General features: G+C 48.3%; 1 protein-coding gene and 1 pseudogene across 1 annotated transcript in view; both read right to left on the bottom strand.

The window, feature by feature from the left end:
- Positions 1 to 14,196, bottom strand: part of SMAD9 (SMAD family member 9) — a 98,321-nt gene that overhangs the window by 39,438 nt on the left and 44,687 nt on the right. The window contains exon 3 of the mRNA XM_036297795.1: positions 12,888 to 13,145. Within this exon, the coding sequence (XP_036153688.1) occupies positions 12,888 to 13,145 (258 nt within the window). The remainder of the gene's footprint in view (positions 1 to 12,887; positions 13,146 to 14,196) is intronic.
- Positions 4,228 to 4,991, bottom strand: LOC118650049 (annotated as a pseudogene).

Genomic DNA, 14,196 nt, shown 5'->3' with positions numbered 1-14,196 from the left:
CACATTACTACCATTATGCTTGGGCTTCCCATCTCCTGATTCCATCAGGAAATTTAGATTAATGCTGTTAAGCAGAAAGTTGGCTGCAAGACCAAGTAAGCTGCCTTACAATCATTTCAAATCTATCACTTTAATGAAAACTGTGGTGACCTTATCTGGTTAATGCATCTATGGCAGAGGCCACAGACCTAGTGACTCTCCCATAGTTACAGTATTTGTACACATATCTATGATTATTGAGGGGCCAAGCAAAGAAGAATATGAGTGGATCCATGTAAAGTTCATCAACTCTAAAGGAAACACAGCTCAAAGGAAACTGGCAGGTCACTTCATCTCCGCATGAGAAAGATAGTGTATTACTGTTACTGTATGCCACATTGAGTCCCTGTGGCAAAGAGTACCATTTCCTAACAAACTAAAGATGAACTATAATAGTTTGGATATGATAAAACCAAATCAGAAACATTGGATAGCACTTTAAATTATTTAAGAAAGAAAATAAAATTCTATCTAAATAAACTCACATTCTATTTTATGTACAAATGGAATACTTAATTACTTATGGCATAAAAAATATCTTAGCCCTGACCGGTTTGGCTCAGTGAATAGAGCATCAGCCTGTGGACTGAAGGGTCCCAGGTTTGATTCCGGTCAAGGGCATGTACCTTGGTTGCGGGTACAAATTGATGTTTCTCTCTCATCGATGTTTCTAACTCTCTATTCCTCTCCTTCTCCCTTCCTCTCTGTAAAAAATCAACCCTATATAATAAAGAGCTAATATGCAAATGGTCATCATGCTGTAATGACTCAGACACTCAACACTAGGGAGAGAGGAATGGGGACCACATAGGCACAAATGAGCTCTCCAGAGAGGAATGGGGACCAGCCAGGCTGCGGCCTGGGAGAAGGACAAGCTCCCCGTCCCACGGTCCTGGGTGCCAGTGGCTGGGGCTACGGCCAAGTACAGAGATAAGCCACCTGCCCCACAGTCCTGGGTGCCAGCGCCTGCACCTGTGGCCTGGGAGAGGGACAAGTTACACATCCTGTGGTCCTGGGTGCAGAGGCTGCGCCTGTGCCTGTGCCTGTGCCTGTGCCTGTGACCCGACTTGGGAGAGGAACAAGCCACATGCCCTGCGGTCCTGGGTGCCAGCGGCTGGGGTGGCTGCCCAGGAGAGGGACAAACTGCCCACCTTGTGGTCCCAGGCACCAGCAACTGCACCTGCAGCCTGGGAGAGGGACAATCTGTATGTCCCATGGTCCCAGCAGTCCCAGATGCCAGCGGTTGCATCTGCACCTACGATCCAGGAGAGGGACAAGCCGCCCACCCAGCGGTCCCGGGCGCCAACAGCTGCACCAGCACCTGTAGCCCAGGAGAGGTACAAGCTGCCCACCCCGTGGACCCGGGCACCGGCGGCTGCAGACTGGACAAAGCCACCTGCCCATGGCGACTGGTGGCTGTGGACAGCCCGGGCGAAGCCGGCCCGGGTTCTGGGTGCCTGTGGCCGGCCAGAGGAGGGAATCCTGGGTCCTGGGTGCAGGTCGAGGCAGAGGCAGTTAGAGGCAATCAGGCCAACAAGGGAGCAGTTAGGGGTGATCAGGCTGGTAAGGGAGCAGTTAGGGGCATTCAAGCAGGCAGGCAGAGGTGGTTAGGAGCGATCAGGCAGGCAGGCAGGCAGGCGAGCAGTTAGGAGCCAGTGGTCCCGGATTGTGAGAGGCAGTCGGACATCCCCCGAGGGGTCCTGGATTGCAGAGAGTGCAGGCTGGGCTGAGGGACTGCCCCCACACCCCCTGTGCATGAATCTCATGCACCGGGCCTCTAGTAAAATATATTAAAAAGATATTTTAAAGAGAGTTGTGTATTTCATTAGGAAATCTGTGAATGCTATGTTTTCACCCAAAATTTTTCAGTTAAGTAACCAATAAAAGTTCAGAGTTCTTTCTTTGTCACCCACACTCTTTCTCTGCCCTTCTATTAATTGTATAACCTTCCTTTTCTTTGAATATCCTTGTAATTCTTATATCTAGAGTGTGTTCCATTATGCACTAAATATACATTTTTTAAACAGATAAATTAGGGGGTTATTTGATTTACAAAAGGTTGTTAAGTTATAAAAGAATTGGAATACTTTAAGTAGTACACTCCTTTGGACCCTCCCCACTCAGTGTGGTTCATGGAACTGTAGGCCTGCATCACCTGGGAACTTGTTAGGTATGCAGATTCTTTGCCCCAACTCATATTCAGGGTATCAAAATCATACTTATACAAAATCATTACCCGCTCTATATGAACACTAAAGTAGACCAACATTTTTCTAGTCTATTGTAAGACACAACATTTTGTAAAAACCCTATTTACATCTATTTCTAAGAGCACCTCTCTAAGCCAATGAAAGACACCATTCTAAATCTATAGTAAAAACAGAAATGGGTCAAAATTGTTAACTTCTTAAATATCTAATTCCATAGTAAACATCAAGAACAACAAATGTTAGGTTAAAATAAAAGATTAATGTATTCTAGTAAACAGGATGCTAAACAAACATCCACTCTATGGTACTGAGGAATTCCAAAGTTAAAATGCCAAGAAATCCATACTACCTGCCCCTTAAAACACTTGGGAAATAGAAGGTAAGAACATTTGGTTTTGTTTGGATTTTTTTTATTTATTTTGGGGTAATAGAAAACACTCCTGGAAAATAGATATATTTAGTTGTTCATCTGTAAATTTATCTCCATTAGGCATTGATAGCACTAAATGACTATCAGCTGTGGTATCTACAGGTCAGCCATTCTGGTTCTCTGGGGTTTCTATGACATAATAAAACAGGGTGGTGTGTTGACAATAAGAAAGAAGTAAAACAAAGGAATGTTAAACTGATAAACTACACAAAGATGACCTGACCCAACCTTTTTGGCCATTAAACTCCTTGATGGACAGTGTTTTTGCTAAAGAGAGACCAGTTACATAATAAGTGATATTGTGAGTGTCCTACAGGGGAAGTGGGTTGTCCTAAACTCCTCACTAAAGGGTTGAATAGTTTTCCCTCTGACTTATGACTTATCATTGAGATTTTCAAACCGAGGAGCTAGTCTCCTAGCTTTTCTCAGTAACAGAAGAGCCTGTTATCTGGCTTTTATAACAGAGAAAGCTAACCCTTTGAAATTAGCTTAATTTTCAGCTCCTTTGTTGTCATGGACTGTACAATGGCCACAACAATGTTCTATCTCTGAGATAGTTCAAATATGCCCCCAAATACAGGACAGCTGAAACCTGATTATAACCTTGAGCCCAAGGCACAGTGAGAAGGGTTCTTCTCCCCAAATAGCAGTCCTACTAGAGGCCCAGTGCATGAATTTGTGCACAGGTGGGGTCCAGGGGGTCCAGCCAGCCTGCCCCAATGGGACCCCATTGGGCCGGGCCGGTGGGAGGAGGGGCTGCAGGCAGTTGGCCACCCAGCCCTGCCCCTGATCAGGGTGTTGGCAGCTGATCGGGGCCCGGATCAGGCTGGTTGGTTACCGCAGTGTGCATCATAGTTCCGGTCATTCCACTGTTCTGGTCGCTGGGCTTTTATATATATACTAGAGGCCTGGTGCACAACAATTTGTGTATTCGGGTGGGTCCCTCAGCCCGGCCTGTGCCCTCTCGAAATCTGGGGCCCCCTGGGGGCACCTTCCCCTGGCTGCTGGCACCAGTTTTCCTCCAGCGCCTGGAACCCAGGCCTTCACTCTTCGCCGGGAGGGGCCTGCGCAGTGGGCGAGGGGCTTAGCTCTTTTAAAAATACTTCTGAATGTTTGGTAAATAACCCTGTAGGAATCTACTTTCTGAAACATGTTGGTTGTTAAGGGCTAATTTGGGTAATCAACAAAATGTATGTTAAAATCCTAATCCCCAGAACCTCAGAATGTACCTGTATATAGAGATAAGATCTTTAAAGAGGGGATTACATTAAATTGAGGCAGTTCCAGTGGGACCCTTAGCCCACCTCACTGAAGTCCTTATAAGAAGAGGAATGTTGGGGTCCTTCCTCAGCAGGTCCAGGGGTTCCCAAAGGTGTGGATGGAGTCGGCGAAGAAGGAATGACACAGAGGCAGCGTTCAGGTGATCATCATAGCCAGGTTCTCTTTTTATTGTCCTGTTACATCTATATTTATACTATTTGATCCTATAAGCATGCCTCTATAAGCTATTTTTTTGCCAAAGAGAGCATGGGGTCCATTTATTGGGGGTCAGTCAAAGGGGGAGCTGGCTAGGGTGGGGTAGGGCAGCTACTTGTCCGGCCCCCGAGAAACCCAACTTGAGTCCAGAGCCTCCACTGCTTTGAAGCCAAAGTCTTCCTCCACCTTTATCTGCACGGGGGCCAGCTCCAGAGTCAGCGGGACTCCCGCCCGGCCCCCTTCCGGTGGCACTCGCAGGCTCTTCCAACCGCTGGGCCCCTCGCCAGGGGCCGGGCTGCTGGCTTCTGTGGGCGCTGTTGTCCTCCTGGGCGGGGACAGCCCCTCTTTCTCTGGAGGCTCGTTCTCAGCCTTGCCTGGGGTGGGGGTGTCTGTGCCCTGGCTGCCCTCATCCTCCAGTAAGATGGTGAACTGGCTGGCCCGGTAATTGTCGCCGTAGGAGTGCAGCACCTTCATGAGGAACCTCCGCTCCTGCTGGAGTCTCCGTGTTATCCTCTATATCTAATGGGGCCTGTTCAGGACCCGCTCCTTCGCCTGCTCGATCTCCCTGCAGCGCCGATCCAGCGCCTGGTACTTCCTGCGATTGAGTTCCCGTTGGCGCTGCCATTGCCGGCCTCAGGCTGCCTCCTCCTCTTCCTCTCGCTCCTGGAGGCTGGAGCTGCCCAGACCCCCAGACACGAACTCCACTTCGGTCTCAAGCTCGCTCTCCAGGATGTGACCACCTTCAGAGGAGGCAGAGCCAGCTTCCAGCCGGGAGGTGCTGAGAACTCCTCAAAGCCCATGGCTGCCATGGACCCCCCTCTCTGCTCCAGCTCCATTTATCCCCGGCTACCAGCACAGAACTTCCAACCTTGCAAGCCTCTAGTTTAAAGTGGCTTGCAAAACTACACACCCATCAGATTTCACAGCCAGGCACCCAGGCCCGGCCGCTAAGCCTCCTGGGAGTTGTAGTTCTCTATTTCTGGCTTGCCTCCCTCGCCCCACCCCCACCCCAGTCCCAACTGAAAGGCCCTGCTGGCTGGTCTAACCCTGTGCCCAGGCATCTGAGTCACCTGGGGTCTTTATTCCTGTCCCAACACCACGCCATCTGACCATGGAGACTCTCCTCTTGGGAGGCCCCTGGGTCTCCTTCTGGGTCTCCTCAGCCCAGGCACCGGATCGCGTGCCCCAGCAGCGATGCAGCCCTGGCACCTAGGTCTCCTTCTGGGTCTCCTTCTGGGGCCTGGTTGCGTCGCCCCCGGGGACCGGATCGCGTGCCCCAACTTGCAACTCAGCGCCAGCACCTGGGTCTCCTTCTGGGGCCTGGCTGCGTCACCCTCGGGGACCGGATCGCGTGCCCCAGCGGCAACACAGCCCCGGTGCCTGGGTCTCCTTCTGGGTCTCTTCCTGGGGCCTGGCTGTGTCGCCCCCAGATCGCATGCCCCAGCTGCGACACAGCCCTGGCGCCTGGGTCGCCTTCTGGGTCTCCTGCTGGGGCCTGGCTGCGTCGCCCCTGGGGTCCAGATCGTGTCCCCAGGCAGCTATGCAGCCTGGCCTCTGGCCCCACCTCTGGGTGTTCTCCTATCACTGGTAATCAGTGATCTGAGAAGCCAGGCTGGGCAGGGAAGAGGCAGACATCCACCTCTTCCCTGCCCCACTCAGCTTCTCCGATTACTGGCCCAGGGCCAGCAAAGGCGGCCAGGTTCTCCTATCACAAAAGCTGGCAAAGGCGGCCTGGTTTCTCGGAGCAAAGGCAGCTCAGTTCTCTGGCTGTTGGCTGCCACCTGGGTTTCTGATTGCAGTCAGCGGCAGGCGGCTTCTTCCCTCCTTCCCCTTTTGCCTCCCAGCATTGTGCCTACATATGCAAATTAACCACCATCTTTGTTGGCGGTTAAGGGCCATCTTGGCTGGCAGTTAATTTGCATATCGCCCTGATTAGCCAATGGGAAGGGTAGCAGATGTACGGCTAATTACCATGTTTCTCTTTTTTTAGATAGGACTAGAGGCCCGGTGCACAAAAATTTGTGCACTCAGGGGGGAGGAGGGGGGTTCCTCAGCCTGGCCTGTGCCCTCTCGCAGTCTGGGACCCCTTGGGAGATAACGACCTGCTGGCTTAGGCCTGCTCCCGGGTGGCAGAGGGCAGGCCCAATACCTAGGTGCAGCCCCTGGTCAGGATCAGAGCAGGGATGATTGGGGAGTTGGGGAGCTGCCCCCTGTCATGCACAGAGCAGGGTGGATCAGGGGGTTGGGGTGCTGCCCCGTCACTCACAGAGCAGGGACCATCAGGGGGATTGGGGCTCTGTGCCCTGTCACACACAGAGCAGGGCCGATCAGGGGGTTGGGGCTCCGTACCCTGTCACGCACAGAGCAGGGTCGATCAGGGGGTTGGGGAGCTCCCCCCTGTCATGCACAGAGCAGGGCCCATCAGGGGGTTGAGGAGCTCCCCACTGTCACTCACAGAGTAGAGCCGATAGGGGAGTTGGGGCACCGCACCCTGTCACACTCAGGGCAGGGCCGATGGGGAGGTTATGGCTCTACCCCATCACACACAGAGCAGGGCCCGTGGGGGGGGGGGGGTGAGGTTGGGGCGCCGCACCCTGTCACAAATAGAGCAGGGCCGATCAGGGGGTTGTGGTGCCACACCCTGTCACACACACAGTCGCAGGGCGATCAGGGGATTTGGGCGCTGCCTCCTGTCACGCTGATCCCGGTGCCAGGAGGCCTTGAGACTCCACTGATCCTGGTGCTGGGAGGCATACTACCCTTTTACTATATAGGATAGAGGCCTGGTGCACAGGTGGGGGCTGGCTGGTTTGCCCTGAAGGGTGTCCTGGATCAGGGTGGGGGTCCCCACTGGGGTGCCTGGCCAGCCTGGATGAGGGAATGATGGCTGTTTGCAGCTGGTCACACACCCTTCAGGGCGAGGGTCCCCACTGAGGTGCCTGGCCAGTCTGGGTGAGGGGCTGAGGGCTGTTTTCAGGCTGGAGGGTGACTGAAGCTCCCAACCGCTCCTTTTTTTCTTTTCTTTTTTTATTCTGGGCCAGCTTTAGCTCTGAGGCTTGGCTCCAGCTCTTAGGCCTTCGCTGCTGAAAGCAGGTATCTGGTTTGTTTGGGTTCTATAATCGAAACACTGTTTCAACTCCAGCTCTGAGATCCCAGCTTGTTGAAAGCAGGTTTCTGGGGTTTTGTTTAGCTTCTATATTTGTAACAATGTTTCAAACTGCAAGCTCAGAGGCCGGCAGCGGCAGGTGGGGAACGTTGGAGTCCTGGAGCAAGCAAGTCTCATGTTCGCTTCAAGCTGCCTGGCTGCCGGCCGCCATCTTGGCTGGCAGTTAATTTGCATATTGCCTTGATTAGCCAATGGGAAGGGTAGTGGACGTATGGCTAATTACCATGTTTCTCTTTTATTAGATAGGACTAGAGGTCTGGTGCACAAAAACTTGTGCACTTGGGGGGTCCCTCAGCTTGGCCTGTGCCCTCTCACAGTCTGGGACCCCTCGGGGGATGACTACCTGCTGGCTTAGGCCCGCTCCCCAGGGAGATCGGTCCTAAGCTGGCAGACAGAAATCCTTCTGGCAGCCCGGGAGCCCTCAGGGGATGTCCACTTGCCAGCGGGGAGCAGGCCTAAGCTGCAGTCAGACATCCTTAGCGCTGCTGAGGAGGCGGGAGAGGCTCCCACCACCACCACTGTACTGGCAGCCACCAGCCTGGCTTGTGGCTGAGCACAGCTCCCCCAGTGGGAGTGCACTGACCACCAAGGGGCAGCTCCTACATTGAGCATCTGCTGCCTGGTGGTCAATGTGTGTCATTCTCAGTCATTCTGCTGTTAGGACCAATTTGCATATTACCCTTTTATTATATAGGATAGAGGCCTGGTGCATGGGTGGGGGCTGGCTGGTTTGCCCTGAAGGGTGTCCTGGATCAGGGTGGGGGTCCTGCTGGGGTACCAGGCCAGCCTGGGTGAGTGGCTGATGGCTGTTTGCAGGCTGGCCACAGCCCCTTCAGGGTAGCCTGGCCAGACTGGGTGAGTGGCTGATGGCTGTTTGCGGGCTGGCCACATGCCCAGCGGGGACCCTCACCCCATGAGGGTGTGGTCATCCTGGGTGAGGGGCTGATGGCTGTGTGCAGGCTGGCCACGGCCCCCAGACACCCAAGCTCCCAGTGGAGGCTGGCTGAATGCAGGTATCTGGGATTTATTTATCTTTTATAATTAAAACTTTGTTGCCCTGAGCAGAGGCCACAGCTGGCCAGGGCAGGCGGGAAGCTTAGCTTCCTCCATCACTGGGGCAACCAAGCCTCCTGCCTGCTCCAGCTCCATGGCTTCCAGCCGCCATCTTGTTTGGGTTAACTTGCATATAGTTGCTCTGATTGGCTGGTGGTCATGGCTTGGGATGTAGCGGATGTGCAGTCAATTTGCATGTTTCTCTTTTATTAGATTAGATAGATGATTGGAATGTGATCATGGTTAATAAAATGATGTGCAATCAAGTAGATAGTATCTTATCAGAAATTAATTCATTACAAAATAAAAACTCCTGAGACAGAAGAAAAACTCTTTAAAGAGAACCTCAGAATAACTGATTCCTTCTGTATACATTCCTAATGTCAGTTTGTTATATAAGTGATAGAGTTCAACAGCTTAAAATTTTGAATCAGTCTGCCTTTGTTGAATTGTCCATTCAAAGTAGTTCTCATGCTTAAGTGTGCATGAAAATCACCAGTAAAACTTGTTAAAAATGCAGATTCTGACCTGGCCTATGTGGCTCAGTTGATTAAGGATTGTTCCATGCACCACAAGGTCGCTGTCTTGCTTCTAGGTCAGGGCACATGACCAGGGTTCGAGTTCAATCCCCAGTCAGACCATGTACAGGAGGGAGCTAATCAATGTTTCTCTCTCTCTCTCTCGCTCGCTCTCGCTCTCTCTCCCTCCCTCCCTCCCTCCCTCCCTCACTTCTTCTCAAAAATTAAAAACATATTTAAATAAATGAATGAATGAATGGGTAAATAAATGCAGGTTCTTGGCCAACCCCCCAGAAATTCTGAGTCTATAGATCAGTGGTTGAATGCAACCATGTATGTTTTAACAGGAACTGCAGGTAGTCATCTGACCATACTGAATAAGCATGAATAAGGCATTTCCCTTTGAGAAAATGAATTGTAACACTGGTGAAAAAGTTATAAAGCAAGATGACCCTTCTGCAGGTCCTGGAGTAAATCTGTCTATAAAATTAAGGGGCTTAATATAAAGTTACTGTATGACCCAGCTGTTCTACTCCTTGGTATATTCCCACAGGAATTAAAAGCAGCAACTCAAACAGATACTTGCACATCAATGTTCATAGCAGCATTATTCACAATAGCCTAAAGATGGAAAAAAATATATCCATAGATCAATAAATGAATTTTTAAAAATGTGATATACCTATATAATGAAATATTGTTCAATCACACAAATGAAGTAACTGATAAATGCTATGACACAGATGAACTTTGAAAACAGTATGCTAAATTAAATAAGCCAGACACAAAAAACAAATATGTCATGATTCCATTTATATGGGGTACCTTAGAATAGGCAAATTCAATACACAGAGACAAAAAGTAGATTAGAAGTTACCCAGGGAGGAAAGCAGGGAATGAGGAGCTACTGTTTAATGGGCACAGAGTCTCTGTTTGAGGTGATGAAATAACTTTGAAAATAGATAGTGGTGATGATTGCACAGCATTGTGAATATACTTAATGCCACTTGAACATAAACTTAAAAATGGTTAAAATGGCAAATTTTCTGTGGTATTTTATTAAACTTAAAAAATATAATACAACATATGAAAAACCATTGAATTGCACACTTTTAGTGGTTGAATTTTGTTACATTAAGAAGCTGAGCCAGTTAATCTCAATTTGCTTTGAAATTAAAAAGACTGTTCCTTTTGTAAGAAACTAGTCAGCTTGTACATACATCTTGGGGTCTGTCCTTCATTAATGGGAAGAGAAAAAACACACACCAACCTGTTAGTTTAATAAGTGCAGGAATACAAATTTAGTACAGGAAATCTTTATAGCACAATGTGTTTTATGTAAATGTACATTTGCAACATTAATTATCCTCCTGTCTCTTAAGTAGGGCTCTGTCCTCAAATGAGGTCTCTTTCTATTGTGTTCCTTTCTCAGTAAATTCAGCCACTTGCAAGACTTCAACTGCCTCCTTTTTTCTGTGCATGACTTCCAAGCCAGAGCTCAGCCTTCATCCTCACATCAAGTCCTGGTGACTCTACAATCTCAAATTAATTGCCTTCTTTCTGTCACCACATCCCTTCTTTAGTTCAAGTCCTTATCATTACTTGACTGGACTGCTAAGGCCTCTATCACATTATCACTTATTTACATAATTGTGTTCAATAGTCACTGTCTCTGGAAGGTGAGAGGCAGTGACTATTGTCATAATCAGTCATTGCATCTCTAGCACTAACACGGTGCCTGGTACTTAAGCAGGCTCAGTCATTACTTACTGACTCAATAGAATCTGGATCTATGACCCAGAAGTTCTACTCCCAAGGTGCAAATGCCTATGTAATCAACTATTGAGCAACTTCTGCATTTTAGGCTCTATGCTAAACATCCTATCTAATAATAGACAAACATGGAAATTAAACATATCTCCGCTACACTTCCCATTGGCTAATCAGGGTGATATGCAAATTAACTGCCAACCAAGATGACGGCCGGCAGCCACGCAACTGAAGCGAACATGAGGCTTGGTTGCCCCAGCGATGGAGGAAGCCAAGTTCCCCGCCTGCCTCGACCGGGCTCTAAGATACACTCTAAGCAACATTGTTTCAATTATAGAAGCTAAACAAACCCCAGATACCTGCTTTCAGCCAGCCGGCCTCAGAGCTGGAGCCGCAACAAAGTTTCAATTACAGAAGGTAAATAAATCCCAGAATAAAATTTAAAAAAAAAGGAGAGACTGGGAGCTTCAGTTGCAGGCTTGGCCTGCCTGAAAACAGCCCTCAGCCCCTCATCCAGGCTGGCCAGGCATCCCAGTGGGGACCCCCACCCTGAAGGGGGTGTGGGCAGCCTGAAAACAGCCATCAGCTCCTCACCCAGGCTGGCCAGGCACCCAAGAAGGACCCCCACCCTGATCCGGGACACCATTCAGGGCAAACCAGCCGGCCCTCACCCATGCACCAGGCCTCTATCCTATATAGTAAAAGGGTAATATGCAAACTGACCCTAACAGCAGAAAGACTGGGAATGACTGGTCACTATGACACACACTGACCACCAGGGGGCAGACGCTCAATGCAGGAGCTGCCCTCTGGTGGTCAGTGAGCTCCCACATGGAGGAGCTCTGCTCAGCCACAAGCCAGGCTGATGGCTGTCAGTACAGCGGTGGTGGTGTGAGCCTCTCCTGCCTCCTCAGCAGCGCTAAGGATGTCCGACTGCAGCTTAGGTCTGTTCCCCGCTGGCAAGTGGACATCCCCCGAGGGCTGCCGGGCTGCCAGAGGAATGTGTGATTGCCAGCTTAGGCCCAATCCCCTGGGGAGCAGGCCTCAGCCAGCAGATGGTCATCCCCTGAGGGGTCCCAGACTGTGAGAGGGCACAGGCCAGGCTGAGGGACCCCCTGCCCGAGTGCACAAATTTTTGTGCACTGGGCCTCTAGTATAAAAGATAAAATGACTGACACACAAAAATTTATATACGTTTAATAGATGTACAAGTAGTAGATGTGATGAATTTAAATGGTAGATGTATATGTAAAATAGTAGGTGTACTGCTTGAGGGAGTAAAAGGAAGAAAGGAATAACTCTAAGAGGAAGAGGCAACTTCTTTACCTTCCCACATTTTATGAATTTTTTGAGGATGGGGATAATTTTTATTAATCTTTTCATTTTACTTTTGGCACCTGAAGGCAATGCTTAAATATAGTATGGGTTCCATAAATATCTGTTAAATAAAGGACTATATGAAGAAATGAATGAGGCAGATCACAACATCTGGCACCAAATGCATTTATGCGTGCCCATAGGAACTTGTTAGCTCAGGATATTTTCTCACACTCTTGAGGTACATAAAATCTTTTTTTCATTGTCTAACTTAAACCTACTTTATAGGTGTGACAGTACATGCAATTATCACAATGGGTTTGGTTCTCCCTCTCCCTTCTACATGTTTTTTAAATTCAGCAAATATCGATTGACTAGGTCAGTGCTTCAGATGCTGTGCTTACTTCCCATAGCAAAAAGGGAGAATGCACTGTCTGGAACTGGGGCCTCACTCTGCCCTACACATCTTTTGTAGGGGAGACTCCCTTTGATTGTTGAAAGAGGCACTCATACTGCCTGCCCTCTGGCCAGCTCTTTCTGATAAGCTTAGAGAAGTCTTTATAAGCTTATTGCTACTGGCTTTAGAAAACAAAAACAAAACGAACAAACAAACAAAACACCTCAAAATTCCGAAGAATGCTGTTCAAGTCCATTTAATTTCTGACAGCGTCCAAAGGATTAGGACCAAAAACCAGAGCAAAGGCATGTTGTAGCTCCAGGATAACTGCTTCAAAATGGATATAGTACTGATCATCTTAGAGGCTGGGCAGGATCCAAGAGCACACAAGAGATTGCCATATGAACTGTAAAACTCTACATGAACATGAGTTACAGTGATTAAAAACTATGATGCTCACACCATAAATGTGTTGAATTGTATACCACATAGACCGGCAGCTTTTACTGACCTGAGTGTTGATAGGGGCTTTCTGGCTCTGAAGGGCTTCCTGGGGAGTGAGGGTAGCTGGCTGTGCACGGGGACTGTGAGAATGCTTGCCCTGATGAGGGAGGGAAGGCAGAGCATGGAGGCTGCTGGAAAGAGTCAGGATAGGTGGCGTTGTGCGGCATGAGTGGCTCACTGTGGAGGGAGGCACTGCGGAACTTGGCCAGAAGGCTCAGCTGGGGGTTATATTCGCTGTGTCTTGGCACCAATACAGGCGGCAGCACTAGCATGAGAAAGAAACCAGTGGGTTAGAATTGATCATTGGCTCATCAGCACAAAACAGAGTGGACACTTGCTGTTTTTGTCCATTTTTTTTATGATAAAGTTCTGTTTTTCCTTTGGGAAGTACTGTTTCACCATTCTTAGTGCTCATTGTGAGTTGTTAATTGTAGACCCATCTTTTCCCAAAAAGTGAGCTTGTGAATCAAGCTAAACCAATAGTTTCTCTCCTTGAAGCCTGAATCTTAAACAGAATGTAACAATTAACAAAAAGTTTAGAGGAGAATCATTGTGAGGTCAGCATTCTAAAGAGAAACTGCCTATTTATTCCTACCACAGAAATTAGCAAACCTGTTCTACTACTTGGTCTTCTGGAGATTTGATTGTTCATGTCTTCCTTCCTTTGTTTGTCTGTTTAAGGAAGAATAGGTTTTTATTGCTTGCAATAAAATAATAAGTGATGTACAAAATATTTTTCCCTCAGAGACCATATTGAATTATTTAGATGACCAACCTAAATTTTAGCTCAGTAGTGCTGCTAAAGTAAAAACATTCTACCTGGTCTTACCAGAAAGATTTAAAGGCAACTAAAAGTTCTTTTGTAAAAGATAAACAGTGAGTAATAATATAAGTGAATAAGTAAAAGGTAAGCAGCAATAGATAACTTATAAAAGGTAAGCAGCAATAGAGAACTTATAAAGCCTGTTCATTTAGCATTTCCCTTCTGGGTTACACACTTTAAAAAGAACATGAGTTTTCTTGAACATGATTCTCTACAAAAGCTTAGGCATTGATGCAATTCTCAAGGGCAAGCACTGTCCAGGCATACATGACTCCTATTGACTTCTAAAGTGTCACAATGCCCAACAGAAAAAGAAGATATTCCATAAGTGTCATTGAGGCACAACCTATGACCAATGTAAATGCAAACAGAGAAGCAGAGAAAATAGAAAAAAGAAGTGATCAAAGAAATAGCCAAAGAAAATTTTCCAGAACTATAGAAGAATCCATGTCATCAGATTGAAGAGAACCAGAGTGCATATCCCAATGGATAA

The sequence above is a fragment of the Myotis myotis genome, unplaced genomic scaffold (assembly GCF_014108235.1).
Source record: "Myotis myotis isolate mMyoMyo1 unplaced genomic scaffold, mMyoMyo1.p scaffold_m19_p_3, whole genome shotgun sequence".
Lineage (NCBI taxonomy): Eukaryota > Metazoa > Chordata > Mammalia > Chiroptera > Vespertilionidae > Myotis > Myotis myotis.
This window is presented reverse-complemented; position numbering and strand designations above follow the sequence as displayed.